Consider the following 19,044-nt stretch of genomic DNA (forward strand, 5'->3'; position numbering starts at 1 on the left):
CCACAAGCAAATTATCAATCTTGGGCGAGGAGAGAGCACCAAACTCCTGTTTTGGTGACATCCAATTTACAGAGATGCATTTCAGACATCTGTTATTTAAGATAACTGTTCTTTTCCAAATACCTTGAAACTATGGAGAATTCTAACTGCTTATTGCAGTTGAGCTTTTTTTTAAAAAATGAAAATAAAATTCTATTTATATTTATTCGTTATTTATCTGGAAACACCCTCCTTGCTAGTCCAAGAAAGGGTAGAAACGAATACATTTCTTACATATTTTTAGTTTCAAATGGATCGCCAGGATTTTGAAACTATTTGGCAAAGCTGCATTACACCCACAATAAACTAGGCTACACCCATTGCAAACCACGGGGCAGCTACTCCCACGAGCCCCTATGCAGCGAGATTTCCCACCCTATGCGCATAATCTTCGATTAGCCGGCCCCAAAGGCGAACCACGCCTTCTGCTGATCAAACGATCCAATCACGACGGAGATAAGGTAACGGCCTTCTGACATTAGACTGGCCACACAATTCGAATACCTATTGGTTAAAGCGCCCGCCACTCTTTGTCGTATTGGTTTCTTGTCAGGCAGGGTATGCGTGGGGGACGCAAGCTCGGAAACCGATTGACTAGTTTTTCTATCAATCCGGAAGGAACGACTTCCGATTGCACAAAAAAGAAAACGAGGCGGGCATAACGCCTTAGGGGCGAGGCTATATAAAGGGGAGACAAAGGCGGCGGCGAAGCCGTTTTTTCTCTCACGTCGCTCGTCGCCATTTTGCGCCTGGTCGAGCTCTGAGGGAGCGAAAAACCCCAGCTTTCTAACGCCGGCTTTCTACCAACCGCCACCATTTTTACCATGTCGAGAGACCGCTTCCGCAGCCGAGGAGGCGGCGGAGGCGGTTTTCACCGACGCGGCGGCGGCGGCGGCCGAGGAGGCCTTCCCGGGAACCATGATTTCCGTTCCCCGCCGCCCGGCATGGGGGGTGGCATGGGCCAGTCCCGCGGCGGGCACCACCATATGGGCGGTGGAGGCGGCCTCGGCGGTCCCCCGAAGCCAGAGCCTCCCAAGCCTCCCACCTCGACCTCCACTCCGCCTTCCTCCTCGACCTCGTCGTCTGTCTCCAGCGCCCAAGCCAGCTCGTCGCCTTCGGTGGGCGGCCCAACCCAGAACCAGGCCGCCTCGCAACCGCCGCCCGCCGCTGTCCCTGCACCGACTTCCTCCTCGACCCCCGCCGCCTCTTCAGGGCTTCAGAGCGGCGGACGAGGCGGGGACTCGCAACAACAGCCTCAGCCGCCGCCATCCCAAAGTCCCAGCCAGGGGGGCTTAAAGAAAGGGCCCGGACAGACCCCTAGCGGCGGCGGCGGCGGCCTGAAGGGAGGTCCAGGAGGTCCTCAACCAGGAGGAGGCGGCCCCAAGGGCGGAGGCCCCGGGCAGCACCGTGGCGGCGGCGAGAGGCGAGGAGGACAAGGCCAGCATCAGCACCCATCACAACAACAGCACCAGCAACAACAGCAGCAACAACAACAACAGGGTCCCGGCGGGGAGAAAATGTCGGATGCCGAGGTGAGTGAAGGTTGGCTTGAAGGCCCCGGCCACGCGCGCCGGACAAGATGGCCGCGCGGCTCGTGGCTTTCTGTGCGAGCGCCTCCGCGGCGCCATATTGGCGGATCGGAGAGCGCCTGCGCGGGGGAAGGGCTGGTGTAGGCAGCAGGAGAATTTAGCGGATTAGGAATGGAACCACGCGGTTGTCTGCGGCTTAACAGGCTTTTATTATTCTGGACTGATAGTTTATGACGATGCTTTTTATACCCCATAAAAGGAATGCCTTCGGTTTGTTCTCCCTTTCACCCGTTGTGATTACCAAAGCAGTCAAACCAGGCTAGCCAGAGACCGAAGTGAAGCATTGTACCTGACAAGTAGGCAGAATAATATGTTCACATAGAATAAAGTTCGTTGCCACGGGATAGTGATGACATAGATGTTTTTGCAAGTGGGTTAGGCAGATTCAGAAGTGTCCCTAAACCTGTGGATATACCAAATCCGGGAAAGGGCTGAGTTCTTTTGCTTCTCCAGAGTAATTGGTTCATCCCCGTGTGAGAGACGATGCACTTGTCTGAGCCAGTTGGGCTCTGTAAGTTTGTGTGGCTCTCGGGAAACTAATCAAAAGAATATGAACTGTGTTTCTCAAAAGCACGCATACAGACGTTTACCTCTTACATTAACTAATGTTGGGAACCTTCTCCACTCCCAGGAGTTAATGCTAGAAACAAACAGGGAGGTCTCTGTGGACATGCATGCAAAAGCATATGCAAGTTAAACAAAAGAGAATTACTTTTTATCTCTTCTCCACCTCATGTTATATTCACTATACTCCAGGAGCTGCAAGATATGGAAGGAAGGAAGCTGAACTCCCTGAGAATTCATAAAATTGGGGAGAGTGGTTAAGTGGGATTTCCAAAACTGCTTTTCTTCTGTAATTTTATGGACATATAAATCATAACCTTGGAGGTAGTTGTAATGAAAGCCACTTGCAGTGCCTTAATAAATTTAAAAGACTTCTGTTTATTGACTAGCCCAGACCTGGATAGTATAGGCTAGCTAGCCTAATTGGCTGTAGTCAGTATTTGGATGGGAGACCACCAAGTAATACCAGGGATGTGACAAGGAGGCAGGAAATGGCAGACCACCTCTGAATGTCTCTTGCCTTGAAAAAATGCCACATGGTTGATATAAGGCAGTTGTGACTTAAGTTAGAAAAGTTGACTCCACATTTCCCGATACTGTAAATCCACAATGAGTCTGGGAAAGCTTGTTGTTTAAAGATAATTCACTTGAGTTTGTTCTGAAATGACTGCAGTTAAAGTCTGTGGGAGAGGGATAGTTTTTCAGTTAGTTTTTTTAACAAGAGCAAGGACGGGTTCAGGGGACTTTTTAGCCTTGGAGACAGGCATAGAACATTGTTACTGGAACTTAGCAATGAAGATGTAACATAATTTGAAATCTATAAAGTGCGTGAGTGAGAGAAATGGTATGTCAAAAACATTAAGGAGTTCTACTGGGGTAGTTGATGTGCTGTTTATCATTTTTCAGTAGTTGTGGTTTAATCCATTTAGGAGCAGTTGACTTTGGTGATTGGTTGATATTTGTGAGAGTTCAGTAGAAGTTTTGCAAATTTTTAATTGGCACTACAGTAGTATGGTGCTTCTGGAAAGCTTTAAAATGGGAAATTTTTGATTTCCTAAGCCAATATTTGGAGTTAGTGGAACCTTTTTTATTTTAGTATTCCCAAAGCAGCTGTTATGCAGTCCTTTTTTTGTTGAAACTGTAGAAAAGCCAAAAACAATGTTGTGCAGAGAGGCTTGAGGAACAGATGGGAAGGATGTGGGTTTAGTGTCATTCAGTCATCTTGCAGCATATGAACATACCCACTGGATACAGGTCAGTGCCGGACTTGAAGTTCCTGTGAATTGCAAATTATAGTGGGAGTGTTGCATAAAAAGGTTGTATTAAAACTTCTAAATGCTATTTGATAGGAACAGAAAACTTGATTTGTGGAATTTGTGATTGTGGAATATGCAGGTTGGAGTGGTTGTGCAAATCATTTGATAAAGAAATGAATATGTGTGTAAAGGTCTACTCAGAAGTTTATGTAAATAAACTTATTACTCAAAGAAAAAAGAATTGGAAACAGTTGTACTACATGGGGCTTAAAAAGCTAAACATAGAAAATAGCAGTTTTTTGAAAGATTATACTGTATTTGCTATGGAAATACATGTTCATAGCAGGCAAATACAGTACCTTTCAATTTTTTAAAGAGAGGCACATGTAGAGGAGATTTCAAGTGGTGTCTAAATATGATTCATGGTGTAAATGAATTTGAGGTAGTGGAAAGACAGGCTAAACTGTGTACCTGTAAAATTGTTGAGTGTCATTTTTACAAGAGAGACTGATTATTTTAGCAATTACTACATATGTGTAAATACAGTGTATTTGGAAAAAGGCAAGTAATTCATTTAGGTTTGTAGTATCCTCCAGAATTGATTTCTATTTGGTAAATGTCTCCTTTTTTTTTTTTTTTTTGCTCCATAGCTCCTAGCTGTCCAGTCTAGGAATTTACATCCATCTTTAATTTGTTTTTAGGGTTTTAAAGCCAATTTGTCACTTTTGAGACGCCCTGGAGAGAAGACCTATACTCAGCGTTGTCGTCTTTTTGTTGGGAATTTGCCTGCTGATATCACTGAGGAGGAGTTTAAGAGGTTATTTGCTAAATATGGTGAACCTGGTGAAGTCTTCATCAACAAAGGAAAAGGATTTGGATTTATTAAACTGGTAATAATTGTTCAGTATATTTTTAATAGAAGTTGTTATTGTTGCTTAGGCCTATGTAAATCTCTCAATTTCAGCACTTAACAGTTTCATTGTTGGGAAACTTGCAGGAATCCCGAGCTCTGGCTGAAATTGCAAAAGCTGAACTTGATGACACCCCTATGAGAGGAAGGCAGCTTCGTGTGCGTTTTGCCACTCATGCTGCTGCACTGTCTATACGAAATCTTTCCCCATATGTATCCAATGAACTTCTGGAGGAAGCTTTCTCTCAGTTTGGCCCAATCGAAAGAGCAATTGTAATTGTTGATGATCGTGGTAGATCAATCGGAAAAGGAATTGTTGAATTTGCATCCAAGCCTGCAGCACGGAAAGCTTTTGAACGCTGTTCTGAAGGAGTGTTTCTGTTGACAACGTGAGTAGATCAACAATTTAACCATGTTCTCTTGGTTGTTAACACGTGGGAGTTAGAAAGTTTTAAAGTGGAAAATATTGTATTTGTAAGCCATGAGTTGAAGTGAGTGGTATTTTGTGTTTTTTAGTACTCCCAGGCCAGTTATTGTGGAACCACTAGAGCAACTGGATGATGAAGATGGGCTTCCAGAGAAACTAGCTCAGAAGAATCCAATGTATCAGAAGTAAGCACATTTATACTTCTCTGATCAGCATGGCAGCTTAAACTTCATTGGCAACTTGAAGGTGTTGCATTTTTTGTTTTAAGTGTGTCACTTGGCTAACTAAAGTGTTATACTTTATATTATATGGTGTTGATATGCCATGTGTTATGCTTTATATTGTGGATATATTAAAATCCCAGTGTAATAAGGAAAGATAAGTTAGTGGCCCGTAAGTAAAGTGCTTAGTAATAGTGTTCTGTAGATTTTGGATTCTTTAATTTTGTGTTATTGTATACCCGTATATACTTGTATGCTACATAAATTGTTAAGGCTTCATACGTTCTTTGATTAATGTTGCTGGTGATGTCTTGGCATAATATTTGTGCTAAATGATTTTTTGAGCTGTTTATGCTGGATTTTTTAGGGAGAGAGAAACACCTCCACGCTTTGCACAACCTGGAAGTTTTGAGTATGAATATTCTCAGCGGTGGAAGTCACTGGATGAAATGGAGAAACAGCAGAGAGATCAGGTGGAGAAAAATATGAAAGATGCCAAGGACAAACTTGAAAGTGAAATGGAGGATGCCTATCATGAGCATCAGGCAAACCTCTTGCGTCAAGGTATGTGATGATAGATTTTTAGCTGGTTAATCCTTATGCCGTTTGGTCACTCTACCAATTCCCCCACTGCAACTTGTACCAGTGTTTCCATATTTCCATTCTTCTTTTGCCATTCTTCTTTCAAATATGCTTGTGCTGCAAAGAAAATTTTCATGTTAATTCTTTAAATTGAATTATTAACTTAATGTTGTTCTCCAAGAGTGACCATTCTTCAGCCACTCTGTCTACAAGTTGTTGCAAATGGTTGCTGATTTGCCATGTCTAAGCAAAATGATTATGAAACTCTGATGCATCTGTGGATGTTTACAAATAATTGTGGCAGTCAATCACTTAGTATGTACAGGATTTCACTGTTGATACTATCTTTTTGTGAGCTCTGTGATATGAATAAATCTTTATCAAATTCTAGGTACAGAATTTCAATGGTTTTGGGTCTGGTTTTAGGTAATGGATATGTAACTTCAGTATTGGATTTTAAATGATGATTCTTAAGACACTTGAAATAATAGTTTTCCCCCCACAGATTTGATGAGGCGACAGGAAGAATTGAGGCGTATGGAAGAACTGCACAATCAAGAGATGCAGAAACGGAAAGAAATGCAACTGAGGTAACTTTTAGTTAATATTTATGCCCAGACTTCTTATTGAGTGCTGCTTTAGCCCATGTTTATCTAATTATGGTCTTGAGCATCATATATCAGATATAATTAGTCAGTTAAAGATCTCAGCAGAAAACTGTTCTTCAGAAAACACTAACAAGTGCATATAATCTTCAGAAGTCAGTGGTACTTTGAAATCTAATTGGCAATGTGATTTGTTCAGGCAGGAAGAAGAGCGCCGTAGACGAGAAGAGGAGATGATGCTCCGCCAACGTGAGATGGAAGAGCAAATGAGAAGGCAGAGAGAAGAAAGTTATAGTAGAATGGGTTATATGGACCCCGTAAGTCAGGACTGGAAGAATCCCAATAATCTAGTTACTCAGGTGCCTGCATTTAATGCTGATCACTAGGAATTCAGAATATGTCCTTGACTTATGTTGGAATTCTGTATTTTTTCCAGTTTTGTTCCATATTCAAATGAATGTGTGGGCATTGTGAATTATTTTCAAGTTTGTACAGTGTTTTCTGTAGTTATCGCTATTTTAGTGTAAGCAATTTACATGTTTTAAAACTGCACCTTTGCTTTTTTTTTGCAGAGGGAGAGGGATATGAGAATGGGAGGCACCAGTTCAATGAACATGGGAGGTATGTATTTCATGTGTTTTTTTTTTTGTGTTCAAGTGGTGGTGTTAATTCTCTAGGTAACCACTGGTGTTTGTTTTTGTAGATCCCTATGCTACAGCAACTCAGAAATTCCCACCTTTAGGAGGTGGCACTGGCCTCGGCTATGAAACCAGTCCTGCAGTTGGACAAGCATCTATGAGTGGTTCTATGATGGGAAGTGACATGGTAATGTATCCTGTAGCAGCTTTATATCAATAATCCAACAAATTTTGCAACTGTAAAATTACTCTTTCTGCCAGACGATGTACACTCTTTGAGTTAGGCATCCCTCTCAGCCATCACTATGAATAGTGCAGTTGCTTGGACATTTTGGGCAATATAAAAGGGAGCCTAGTCTTTGCCATGATGGTTAATGGGTTTGCTCAAACTCTTTTGCTATGGATAATAGTATTCTTTCTGCGGCCAGCTGGGATTGGAGTTCTTCAGTTAAGCTTGGAAGGAACTCTGGCAAACCTTGTGATGTTCTGGGGGAAAAGATAATGTGTTTGGAAAAATACATGGGCTTTGTAGTTAGCTAAATGAGCTGAAGTGTTTCTGTTGTTGCTTTTAACTTTCTACACTTGAGTTAATTTTGCATAGAAATGAAAACCAAAGACTGATAAAATAGATGGAAGCACTCTTTTAGGCCCAGTTATTAGATCAAGGCACTTTCTGAAGCCTGTAACTGTACTTGTTGGTAATTCAGTGAATTTAGTCACAGGTAGATAATTGTGAGTATGTCAGTGGCAAGCCAGTGTACTATATTGTATACGTTGGAGTTTGCCTGTGAAGATTAAAGAAGTAACTTTAACTCTTAGGCAGGTTCTTAATGTTCTGTATTCCTTGATCAAGTCACTTGACTGTCAAAGGACTAAACATATACTTTGTTGGTCACGATGTTGAAGTGCTGTTAAAATTATCTTATTTCCTAACCCCTGTATATGTAGGATTTGGAGATACCTGTATCCACGCTATAGGTGTGTGGCATGGTCTCTGAACCTGCTTGGAGTAATGCAGTGGCATTGCAGCAGTGCTGATAACTGGCAAATCTCTTTTGCAATCCAAATGTAATCAGTGGTGGTCTGGTGGGTGCACTCTTAACATAGATCCAAATCACGGCCAGGCTTGGCATGGTAAGGCTAATTTTTCATTGAGCCTTTCCTATTTAAAACGAGCTACTTATACCTCTCAAGCACTACTTATTTCCTAGCAACAAATAAAATGCTTCCTGGATACTAATTTTCGAGATGGTGCCCTTGGCTGAATGACCCTGTACTTTAGTCATAAATCATTAATGAAATGGGCAGTGTGGTAACTCCCAAATGCATATATTTTCAAAACTCACAGTACATAAAGAGCATTTTTGAAAGCCAGCATTGCTTGGAATTTGGGCTACTGAAACTCAGCCCCTTGAAGTTCCAAGTGATAGTGCTCTGCATGTAGAAGTATCAGCTCACTGCTAAAATAATGTTAACTCGTATGTTTAGAAGTCTTTGGGAGTTTAAATTGGAAGTTTTAACTGTAACCATTTGCTGGAGGAAATCTGACCATGATGCTTGTTCACACACTAGGAAATATGTACTTTTGTTGACTCCCAGAATTGGATACCTTTGCAAATGGGTGGCTTAGGCATGCAGCTGGTTCATCAGTGATTTCATGATTGCAACCCTTCAGAATTTAGATTTTGATTCATAGGACCAGTGTGGAGAAAACTGGGTGTGAGCCATTTACATAGTACTTCTGTATGTGTATCTGGTTCAGGGACTCATTCAAACATGGAGCCTGCCTGTTAAGAAAGTATACTGAGTGAATTGGCTTTGTAGGAAGCTGTTGTGAATTTGAAAGCCTCTTGATACAAGACTAGTTTTAGGCTGACCTTGGAGCACTGGTACAACATGAAAAATTTCCTGGCCATCACTCTACTTCGTTCCTAATAGTTCAGTAACAGAAAGTACAGCAGATAAAATGGCAAGCTTAACAGAAGTGTGCTCTGTTGCAGTCTTGTTCAATTTTTATGAGTGTGTGGCAACCTTCTGTAATAATTTGGCAGCTGCAAAAGTTGTAGTGGGCTTTTTGCAAAACTTCATGATCCATTGGGGGGCCCCAAAGGGCTCTTTAGTATGAAATGAAACTAAAAGCACAACTTTGTGCAAGCACTTCATCCTTGTTTTGTCTGGGATAGGTAAATCTGTGATTACTCATTCCTTGTCCTTTCTTACTTTGTCTTTGCTCTCAAATTTTTTGTACTTTAAATGAGCAGATCATAATCTTAAGTCCTCACAAATGAGACAAGTCTTGTACGTTTAACTGGTGAGTAGGCATCTGCTTTAACCAAGATATACTTGAATTGCAGTAAGTTGAACCTGGCCTTCCAAAGCTTAGACTTAACTGAGCTTACTTGGGCCTTGTTAGAAAACTTTGCACTGTAGTACAGAGAAGTAATTGTGGCAGAGCAATAGAATTCCTTTTGAGAGGATTCTTGGTTCAAGCCTAAACTAATGCTTGCATTTTTAGCACTTCAGGGAATGCCTGTTTGCTGAAACAGGTATTTGAGAATGGATCAAGTTGGGAACATACCTCAAGGCATGTATTAAAATCAACTAATTATTAAATTACCCTTTTTTCCTTTCTATGTTCCCGGTACCTGTGGATCGTCTCAATGGTGATTGTATCGACGAACGTTGACTACGGAACCTTCTAAAATATATACTTAACACACATGGACATCAACTACACATAATGAACTGTTAAAATACTGTTCCAATAGCGCCCTGAGCGATTTGGGCAGGGTGGTGCAGGGCCTGTAGGTGGCCAGGGCCCGAGAGGAATGGGACCTGGAACTCCAGCAGCTTATGGGAGAGGGAGAGAAGAATATGAAGGCCCAAACAAAAAGCCCCGATTTTAGATGTAACTTGTAGATTTTCATTCCAGTTTGTTTTGTTGGTCTTGTTTAGACACTACTTTTTTTTAATTCTTGCATTTTAGTAAGAAAGCTACGTTTTTATGGATGTTAGAAACTTAATTACTTAGGATTTGTAAGTGATCTGGGCAAGAAGAAAATCTAATTATGTAATGCAGTGTTAAAAACTTAGCTTTTTTGATGTATAACATCCCTACCTTAATGGCAGTGTACTGTGTGCCATTTGAATACCCACGTGTAAACTTTTTTTACTGTGCTTAAAATAAATAGATTAAATGTAGCAATGATTCTTAATCATAAACTTGCCGTTCACAGTTTCAGAAATGCAAGGCAAAGATGCTGTTACTCTCCAACATAAAGTGTGGTGGTTGGAATAGAAACCACGTTTCTGGCATCCTCTATAGCCAAAAACCACTGTGCTACAAAACATCTGGCTTTCTAACATGAAATATTGAGGCATGGTATAGACTTTATGGGAGAAGACACATACTGGCATAGTCTCACCCCTATAGATATTCCTGTAGTATGAATTGTCCAAAAGTTGAAACACAGCCAGTGATTGATTTTGATTTTTAGGTACTTAGGGCTTTAATTGCCCGCAGGTAAAAAAAAACCCAGGGAATGGTGTGGTGCTTTCATTGTGAAATGGCACATTGATCTAACTGTCAAATGATGCAGTCTCACAATGAGTTAGAACTCAACCCTGTAGTGAAAGAAAGACTGGAGGAAGATAATGTGTTCGGCAGGTTACTCATAAGGATTCCTTGTTGGGGTCTTGATAGCCTCTCCATTTCATGTTCAGTAAATCAAAGCATGGGTTCTGTTGAGTAGTCATTTAAAGGATTGTTCAGCATGAGATTCCCATAACATGATTGAGCATGTAGGGTTAAGTTTAAAATGTAACCAGAATGGCTTGGCTGAAATGCCGAGTATAGGTGGGTACTCATATTTTATAACTGGTGTCGTTTGGAAGCTGGAGCGCAGCAATGAAAGTATCCTTTTGAAACTACAGGGTTATGATAAAAAAGTATAATGTAGTGTCTTGCACAGTAGTAATAGCTTACCAGGTGAACTTGCCTCTTGGGAGCCAGACTATAACTAAAATTGGAACTTTGTTGGTAGGACTATATATCACAAATAAACTTGCATTGAATTTGGTGGAGGGTTTGAAACTCATCATTTTAAAAAAAAAGACTGAAAGTTATCCTTGATGCTGTACATTGATTGCACCTGAGAATGCTGGGAGCACAGTTTCCCAGGGTAACAGTGCACTCTGGGTTGATGAAAGGAAAATCAACCTGCTTGGAGACATGTCTATGCAATGAATTCTAGGCGTATTTTCTTTCAACACTTCTGTGTATTCTATAGCTTTTAACACCTATTCCTTTCTGTTTTGGGGAAGAATGGACTATCTGAATTGCTCAATTTGTGTGCCAAAAGCTTTGGTGCCATCATCTACTATGTTGGCCATACAACTATTGGCATGAAGCTATGTGCTAAGTGAAATGTTTAAATGCAAGAATGCTGCTGTTGATGGACAAGGTTGATGGATAATGGTCTCTTAATTTAGTGTTGTAGTTGGATTTGAGGTACATTTCCCTGAACCATATAGGTTAGATACAAAACCAGCTGCTATTTGAACTGTAAGAAGAACACAGTTCTTGGCATTGGATACCAATTTAGAGAAGCCTTTCTATGCAATGCAGTGAAATTGGAAGCTGAGTTGCACTTGCATGGTATTTAGGGACATACACTTCAGATCATTTTCTAAGTGGTGTTCTTTGAACACCCATCACTGGGCATTCTGAACTGGCTGGGTGGAGCATCTGCACATGGGCACTAATTTTCAGTTTATTTTTCAGATTACATGCCATTTTTCCTTAGGATGCTGGCACATATCCTAAACATTGCTCTTTTTGTAGTATTTTAACTTTGAAGAGTGAAGGAGGCTGATGGTCACGTTACCTTCCTAAGGTTCATCTCACTATGTTATTCCTAAAATTGACTTTGAAGCAGGAAGAAGTCATGAGAGTTTCAGCAGACTCTTATCTGATCACTGCTGTTGTCATCTCCACCTTTGAAAATACTTGTAGACTGACTTGGAGTACATGTTAAAATCAGGATGGGTTACAAGTTTTCTGATCCTGATGCCTCAGTTTGAGTTGTCCCTGAATTGTATGTTCCATTTAGTTAGAAGCTCTCCCTCTCCATTGTGTTCTAAGAGTTTAGGCCTCTGTAGGCCTAAAATTTGAGCAGTATTTCATATCGACCTGCCTGTTAAGCTGCTCTGGTCCCATCTAAAAAAGGGATTCAATAACAGATCCCAAGATTTCCCCATATTTCCCCATTTGTGTTCCCTGGAAACCCATTAGCATGCTATGAACACATCCTTATCATTGATAATGAAAAGATGAATTTCTGTTTCTGTGCGTATTTTGTGGTATCTTTGTTTAAAAAGTTCTTGGCATCTCCTTGGCAACCACTTGTGGCGGCATTTTTGCTGGAGTTTTGAGACTGCAATTTGACACTCTTTAAAAGTAGTGGCCTGCTACGTAACAGCACTTAGACAGCATTTCCGCAGTGCATAACTGTGAGGAACGTAGTACCACAAGTGACAGTGGACATTAGGACCCGGATGTAGTATTCCTGCTTGCTCCAAGATTCTCATTGTCGCCTGCATTACAGGTAGGTAAAAAGCACTATAATTAACTTGGTGACTTTCTGTGTAACCTTGCTGTGGGGGTACTCTGGCATCACCCTTCTGACTGTGGAATTTCAGTGCAGCACTACTTGTACTACTGTGTGATATTATGATACTACTTAGATTTGAGGCATAACTTGCAGTCAGCAGTAGGCAAGCTAACTGTGATGTTCAGATCAATGCCTCAGACCCGTGATTTCTTCGTGTATATGACTTGTTTCCATCGTTGCTATGTGCAAAGACATCTTGTTAGAGCTTTGTGGGAAGGGCAAGGGAGTCTGTGAATCATTTCAACTAATCCAAAGGTGCTGTTGGGTCATACTTTATAAGTACTGTGTTTGATGCATACTAGACTCTTACGGCGAAAGTCAATTGCAGCCCTTTCTTGGCTAAGCATTAGTAAATATTTCCTGGGCAATATATGGTTGCTGTACTTGGGAGTTAGGAAATAGAACTTGTAACTTTAGTGATCAGTTACGTGATATGTTTGGGTGGTGGGATGTTGGCTGTTAAACGATGTGTTGAATGATAGGGGAAGGGGCCATGGCTAAGAGCATCTGCTTGGCTTGTAGAAGGTCCTGGGATCGATCCCTAACCTCCCATTAAAAGTTCAGGTAGCAGGTGACGTGAGAGACCTCGACCTCTGCCTGAGAACCTGGGATGCTGCTGGCAATCTGAGCGGACAACATGGTCCAGTGGTGACCAACGGTCTGATTCAGTATAACGCAGCTTTGTGTTCATGTGATGCACTGAAGAGTGGAGTATTCCCAATTTTTATTTTTCATATATATGTTGTCAAAAGGGGCATTTGTGCTGAAAATACGTGATGGGATTGCATACATAGTGCTTATTGCTCTCCAGGTCTTGGCTTTGTGGCGCTAGTTAGTGGAGTCTGCTGTCTTAAAAGGGTTTTTTATAGATACGGTTCTTGGCCAAAGCACAAGAAACCTGGTTCAGTGGGGAAGGCTTGTTCTGTTTGTGTAGTAACATTTACTGTGTATATTTAGGTCTGAAGAGTGCTTTGTCAAAGCTGGGTGCTGTATCTTAAGAAAAAAGACTTAATAATGAGCAGGTTTCAATAGTTGATTTCTTATCAACAACCAGTTCTCAGACTGGATTAGCCAGTCAGTTCTCTTTGTCTTGAAGCTTGAAAAGTAACTTTAAAATCCTGTCCATGTGGACCAGAGTAGTAATGCCTCTGTCACTAGAGCTTTAATAAAGTACTGCCACTAAGTTAAAGCTCATTCTTAAAATAAACAAAATGGCAGTATGGGTGCTATTTAATTGGGTTGCAAGTGTGCCAATTCAGTTCTGTGTAGTATGCTAAGGAGTTGCTGAATGTGTGTGAGATCAATAAATTTGTTCTGTATGTAATTGGAATTAGTATCTCATTGAGAACAGGTGAGTTGGGCCTTGGGGCTACATATTTAACTGCAAGGACAAACAGTAAAATAAAAACCCTTGTCTGTTCAAGATACCACTGTGTGTAAGTGGCATGAGAAACAACTGAAAGTGCTTGCATTGTGTTCCATTTTTTACCTTTTCCCCATCTAGTTCTATGATTTTGATTGCTTGCAAAAGCTGGTTTCAGAAACTCAGAAGTGTGATGCCAGAATACATAATGCGTAATGGGCTAGGCCCTCAGTTCTGATAACTGGTGCTGTCAGGAGAGAAGCACTTATACCCTTTTGGGGGGAGGGAGGTTTTACTGTACTGTTTGCAAGGCTGCTATTGACTGTAGTTTCCCCACCAAACAATAATTAAAGGCTGCTTGAACAACAAGGAGGTTGAAAGCCTGCCATTTTCTGCCTGGATGTCAGGGCAGCCTGTGGTCACTTATTCTAAACAAAGCTCACCATGAAGAGACTGTACTTTTTTAGGTTTGTTTGGACCATTGGTTGTTTTCCACCGTCACAGCTAGCAAGGTTGGAATCACCAGGTCAGTTGCAGATCTGTCTTTATGCCAGTTGTTGGGGTTAAGTAAATGTTGTAAGGGGTGGGGTGGGAGGCAGATGCGGAATTGGAGGATTGGCCTTCTCCCACTCTGTCATTGCAATTAGAGAAGGATTTCTACATTGGCATGCCTGTGGAAGCTCATGATGGTGTATACAAATCCCCATCTGATATCTAATGGCATTGAACATCAGCACTGAAATGTGGGAAGGGTTGGCTGCAAGTGAATTAGCTAGTGATGGGGCAAAAAACCTTTCTGTTGCTATATCCTAAAATGTGTTCCTTTTTGCTTCGCAAAAGAATCAAGTCAAGATGTGGACTTGAGGAAACGGGAACATTGGCTGGCTCGGTAGCGTCTTTTACCTTTTTAAGGGCAGTTAAAGAGTTGGCAGTGGAAAAATTTGCATTTTCACCCACTGTATGCCCTTAATGAGGCTGTGAGGAAAGGAGACATGGGGAATAGAGGGGCAGCAGCATGAAAAGTAAGGTGGTAGAAAACTGAATAAATTCAAACTCTTATCTGTATTGTGAAGAGTTCAGAGGGTGTTTGGACTGGCTTTCAACTAGTACCAAAGATGATTTGCTTCATGGGAGGGGAAGGGATGGGAGGATGGATGAACAGCAGCAGTACAGCAAAGCAGCCAAGTAATTGGCTTTGCATATGAACAGAAGGGGTATCATACCTCTGGCTGCAAGTATCCTGATGCTAGGTTGGCAGTTAAGGATTAAGAAACAATTTAAGACTAGCTTGATTGCTCACTATCCTGTGTTCCAGTCTCTGGAAAAAAATCAGGTTCAACTTGTGCCCCCTACTTCCCAATGATTTGTGTTGATATAATTTATAAATTCCCCTCAGTTTACCAGTATGTAGATTAAATATTATTATTTTTTGCTTAAATATATTCATTTTCAGAAACTTGGCTGCATGTGTTTACCTACTAACATCATTTCTTATTCTTTAGGTGAAGGTAATGCCTGCTGGATGAAACCGTAGCTGCTACACGAGGTAAGAATCACACTGGCAATAGTGTGTTAGATGAATGTGATAACATTAAATCCTAGCATTTAGGAAGAAATAACAAGTTATTGATGTCCTATATATGTATGATGATATTGATTCCATAACAAGAACCTTTGTGTATTGCGTGTGTGTGTGTCTACCTTATATTTGTATATAAACATCAAAACAACTTCATCCCTTGCCACAGAGATCCACAGCCCTGCAGAGTTTATGTGAAATTTACACTGAACAGCTCAAAATATACTTGCTATGCAAAGGTGTAGTTAACTCAGTGGTTCTCAACCTTCCTAATGCCGCAATCCTTTAATACAGTTCCTCATGTTGTAGTGACCCCCAACCCTAACATTTAATCTATTTTACAGATGGAGAACACCGATGCAGAGAGTCTTAGGCAACCCCTGTGAAAGGGTCATTCGACCCCCACAGGGGTCCCGACCCACAGGTTGAGAACCACTTAGTTAACTGCATCCCTTGCCGCAGAGAGATGCTTGGCATGCAAAGGCCGAGGGCATGCTAGGTTCATGGACAACGGACTATACTCAGACACAGGATTTGCATTCACTAATACTGTTGCCACTGCCGGGAATGCAAATGTTAATGGATTGAAAACCTCATCAGCAATACAATGCAGTTAACCACACCTATGCATAGCAAGTTCCACCCAAACACTTACTGATTCCACCCTGGGACATGGACAATATATACCCCACTAAACATTCCCTTCTCACTGGACACTGTAACAGACATCTCTCTCTGATACACCTCTGAAGATGTCAGCCACAGATGCAGGCGAAAAGTTAGGAAAAAGATCTACCAGACCATGGCCACACAGCCTGGAAACCCATGGCATTTATGTTGGTAGCTCATCATGCCAAGGGAAGCACATTTTGAAGCACAAGCATGGTTTGGTTGAATGTTACAGTCTTGTATATGGAGCCTTTGTTGAGATTCAAGGGAACTTGTGTACCTATAAAGGCACACTTTCTTCTGGAAGCCAGGTGGAACAGTCCTGTTATAACACGGCAAAAGTGGCTATTAGTGCTGACGTGGCTATTAGTGCTTGATTAATTTCAGCCAGATATTGAAAGGTAACTTGTATACTTGGCCTTTGAGTGGAGTTCTGCTTCCAAGAAAGAAAAAATCATATTGAGTTGATTTCAGGTCTTAAGCTGTTGCAAATGTATTAAGCTGAAGAGAAATCTCATTGGTGGTTTTACTAGGTTATATTTGTAAAATAAGCAATACACTTTTAAGGGGTATTGATTTTATTCCCCTCTACCCCAACCCATTTTTCTAGAGTCGCAAATGTTGTCTTGACACAACTTGGAAATGTAACCAATAATCATTAGGAAGCCATAGAAGTTAAAAGACAGGTATTTAGTAAAAATTGAAACATACTAACTCTGTATTGGTGGAATTTTTTAAAGTTTTGCAGAAACCAGTGTAGGTTACATTGTTGAATGCTATCTACAGGGTGGGTTATGAAGACATACCACATTTTATAAATTGGTTTTGATTTGATTAATTTCTTAATGAATTTTCTTTGATAGGAAGCATTTGTAATGAAATAGTCAGTTACAAAAATGAAACCCAACTTAGGTAGTTGCTTTCTTGCATGTTAAACTAATTACAACTATAAAAGTTGCTTTTAAAGGGGCTCAGAAGGAACAGGGAGAGACATACTTTCTTTTAGTAATTCATGTATTTTTTTTTCTCCAGGAATACATATGCCAGTAGAGTTCAGGATGACAGCTGTCAAATGATGCTGAATAAGAGAACCTGACAGAATGGTCAACATGTAAGTAGCAAATTGACTTGTTTTTAGGTTAGCTCTGAGTCTGGCAAATTGCTTCCTTAATAACAACTTAAGTAGAGTGTTAGAATAACCAAAATGTGATGGATGGTTGCCAGAATCCAGCTGTGAAGTATGCATAGATATGTGCTGGTGCACAAAAACAGTTGCACAGGGTTCTACTGTATGGTGTTTATTATGACCCTGTATATGATACTTCCTAAAAAAAGACTTGAAGCAACCAGTGTTTGGGTTGTGAAAACTTCAGGGATCATTAACCAATGTCTCAGTCAGTTTCAAGTGGTACATTTTCTTGTTATGCAGATGAGGTTTGTTTGATTATCTCTAGTCATTTGCTCTGAATAAAAGGTTATCGTTATGAAAGGTTACTGGCCCCTGAATATAATAAAGTATCATATAAAGGAAAGTGTGTAATATGAATGAAGTAAATAAACCTGTTTTTGCAAGTGACAATGTCCTAAGTTTATTTGGTAATAGTAATAAGTATTTTAAAAGACAGGCCTTTACATATTAGTTGTATGACTTAAGTTTCAGACACGCAATATCAGCGGCCAAAGCTCAAACAAGATTTTTTTTTGTAGCCTCAGTAGAGCTGGTGGGAAATTCAAAGGATTAAATACAAATGACAGCACAAATAGTAATATTTAGTAATGCATTAGCAGTTTTTCTTATATACAGTATAGTAAAAGCAAAGGATGGTTCTGATTTACATTTAAAATCTATGTGAAATTCCGTTCCTGCACATAAATGTAGAGAGAGCAAATTCACTTATTCATATTCTTGCAACCGATACATGCATATTGTTTTCTTAGTAGTATTAGTAAAGTTTGTAATTTATTTCTGCAGGAAGAAGCTGATCTTGAATACAGAAGAAGTGTCCAGGGACTCAGAAGAAGTGTCCAGAAACAACATGTTTAATAAATTAAGAAACCTTGAAGCAATGACTTTTCTGTTCTTTTGAAAGCACTCACAATGCTCTAATAAATAGAAATGGTTAGAAAATACTAGAAATTGGGGCGGGGGAGGAAATGGTACCACAGCTGCTTTGAAGCAAGTTGTCTAACTGTCTGAAATTGTAAGCCTTTGGCTATTCCTTTTGATGACTGTTCTCAGCTGTAATTGAATAAAAGCATGTTTAAGATCTTACTTCAAGTAGAATTCAGTGGCATATAGCCAGTAGTAAATGCAGTTGTGGCTCTCAGAGAGGAGAGGGGGAGCGTATTTCATAGCCTCTCCGACAACACCTTTCTTTAGTCTCAAGTTCTTCTGTTAGGCTTACAATTTCTACCAAAGGCTTACAATTTCTACATTAAGTTCTTGCAACTCATTGACCAGTGTGTGGGAGTTTGGTTACAGATTTACTAGCTGTCCCTTGAACAAGTTGTATATGACTCCTGGATCCCCATCTAAACAACAATCACAAGGTAGAAAAGTGATTAGCATCAAACCAAAACACCAGTGTATACTATGAGTACCACACTTAACTGGAGCTGGCTGACTGCATTAATAATTGGTTGTGGGGAGTACTATAATGCTGGCTGCTGGAAAGCCATCTGAATGATGAGTCATCCCATGTTAAAATTTCTTTGGTGAGCACTGTAACAATATTAAGCATGAGAAAGCAGTTATAGTAATGCCTCCCAGAGCTTTTAGAAGTCTTTATATGTCATCCTAAATACAGGCTGTATATTTCGTTCTCTGGAGTGGTAACTCAACACCTCTCTCTGTGTACATAATGGTCTAGCACTCAGCAGACTAGAAAGTTTTGTCACTGGGGAGCAATCTGTCTGTCGCTTACCTCTGT

General features: G+C 40.7%; 1 protein-coding gene across 3 annotated transcripts; it reads left to right on the plus strand.

Annotated features, from left to right (window-relative positions):
• The first annotated feature begins 731 nt into the window (after positions 1-731).
• SFPQ (splicing factor proline and glutamine rich) lies at positions 732-18,177 on the plus strand. Of its 3 annotated transcripts, none has more exons than XM_048500499.1 (12): positions 732-1,571; positions 4,150-4,338; positions 4,446-4,747; positions 4,875-4,970; positions 5,374-5,570; positions 6,094-6,178; positions 6,393-6,552; positions 6,766-6,814; positions 6,897-7,018; positions 15,369-15,412; positions 17,147-17,225; positions 18,087-18,177. In XM_048500499.1, the coding sequence occupies exons 1-10, from the start codon at positions 864-866 to the stop codon at positions 15,390-15,392; spliced, it is 1,932 nt and encodes a 643-aa protein (XP_048356456.1). In that variant the 5' UTR covers positions 732-863; the 3' UTR covers positions 15,393-15,412; positions 17,147-17,225; positions 18,087-18,177. The 3 variants fall into 3 exon arrangements, with proteins under 3 accessions (XP_048356456.1, XP_048356455.1, XP_048356454.1); XM_048500498.1 differs by having other exon boundaries at positions 734-1,571; positions 6,393-6,510; positions 9,600-15,412; XM_048500497.1 differs by having other exon boundaries at positions 735-1,571; positions 9,600-15,412.
• The last annotated feature ends 867 nt before the right edge of the window (positions 18,178-19,044 follow it).

The sequence above is a fragment of the Sphaerodactylus townsendi genome, linkage group LG06, assembly GCF_021028975.2.
Source record: "Sphaerodactylus townsendi isolate TG3544 linkage group LG06, MPM_Stown_v2.3, whole genome shotgun sequence".
Taxonomy (NCBI): domain Eukaryota; kingdom Metazoa; phylum Chordata; class Lepidosauria; order Squamata; family Sphaerodactylidae; genus Sphaerodactylus; species Sphaerodactylus townsendi.

Coding starts and splice junctions, on each gene's coding strand:
- SFPQ (XM_048500497.1), top strand. CDS start 864: ATGTCGAGAGACCGCTTCCGCAGCCGAGGAGGCGGCGGAGGCGGTTTT. Junction 4,339..4,445: donor GATTTGGATTTATTAAACTG/GTAATAATTGTT, acceptor GGAAACTTGCAG/GAATCCCGAGCTCTGGCTGA. Junction 5,571..6,093: donor GGCAAACCTCTTGCGTCAAG/GTATGTGATGAT, acceptor TTCCCCCCACAG/ATTTGATGAGGCGACAGGAA.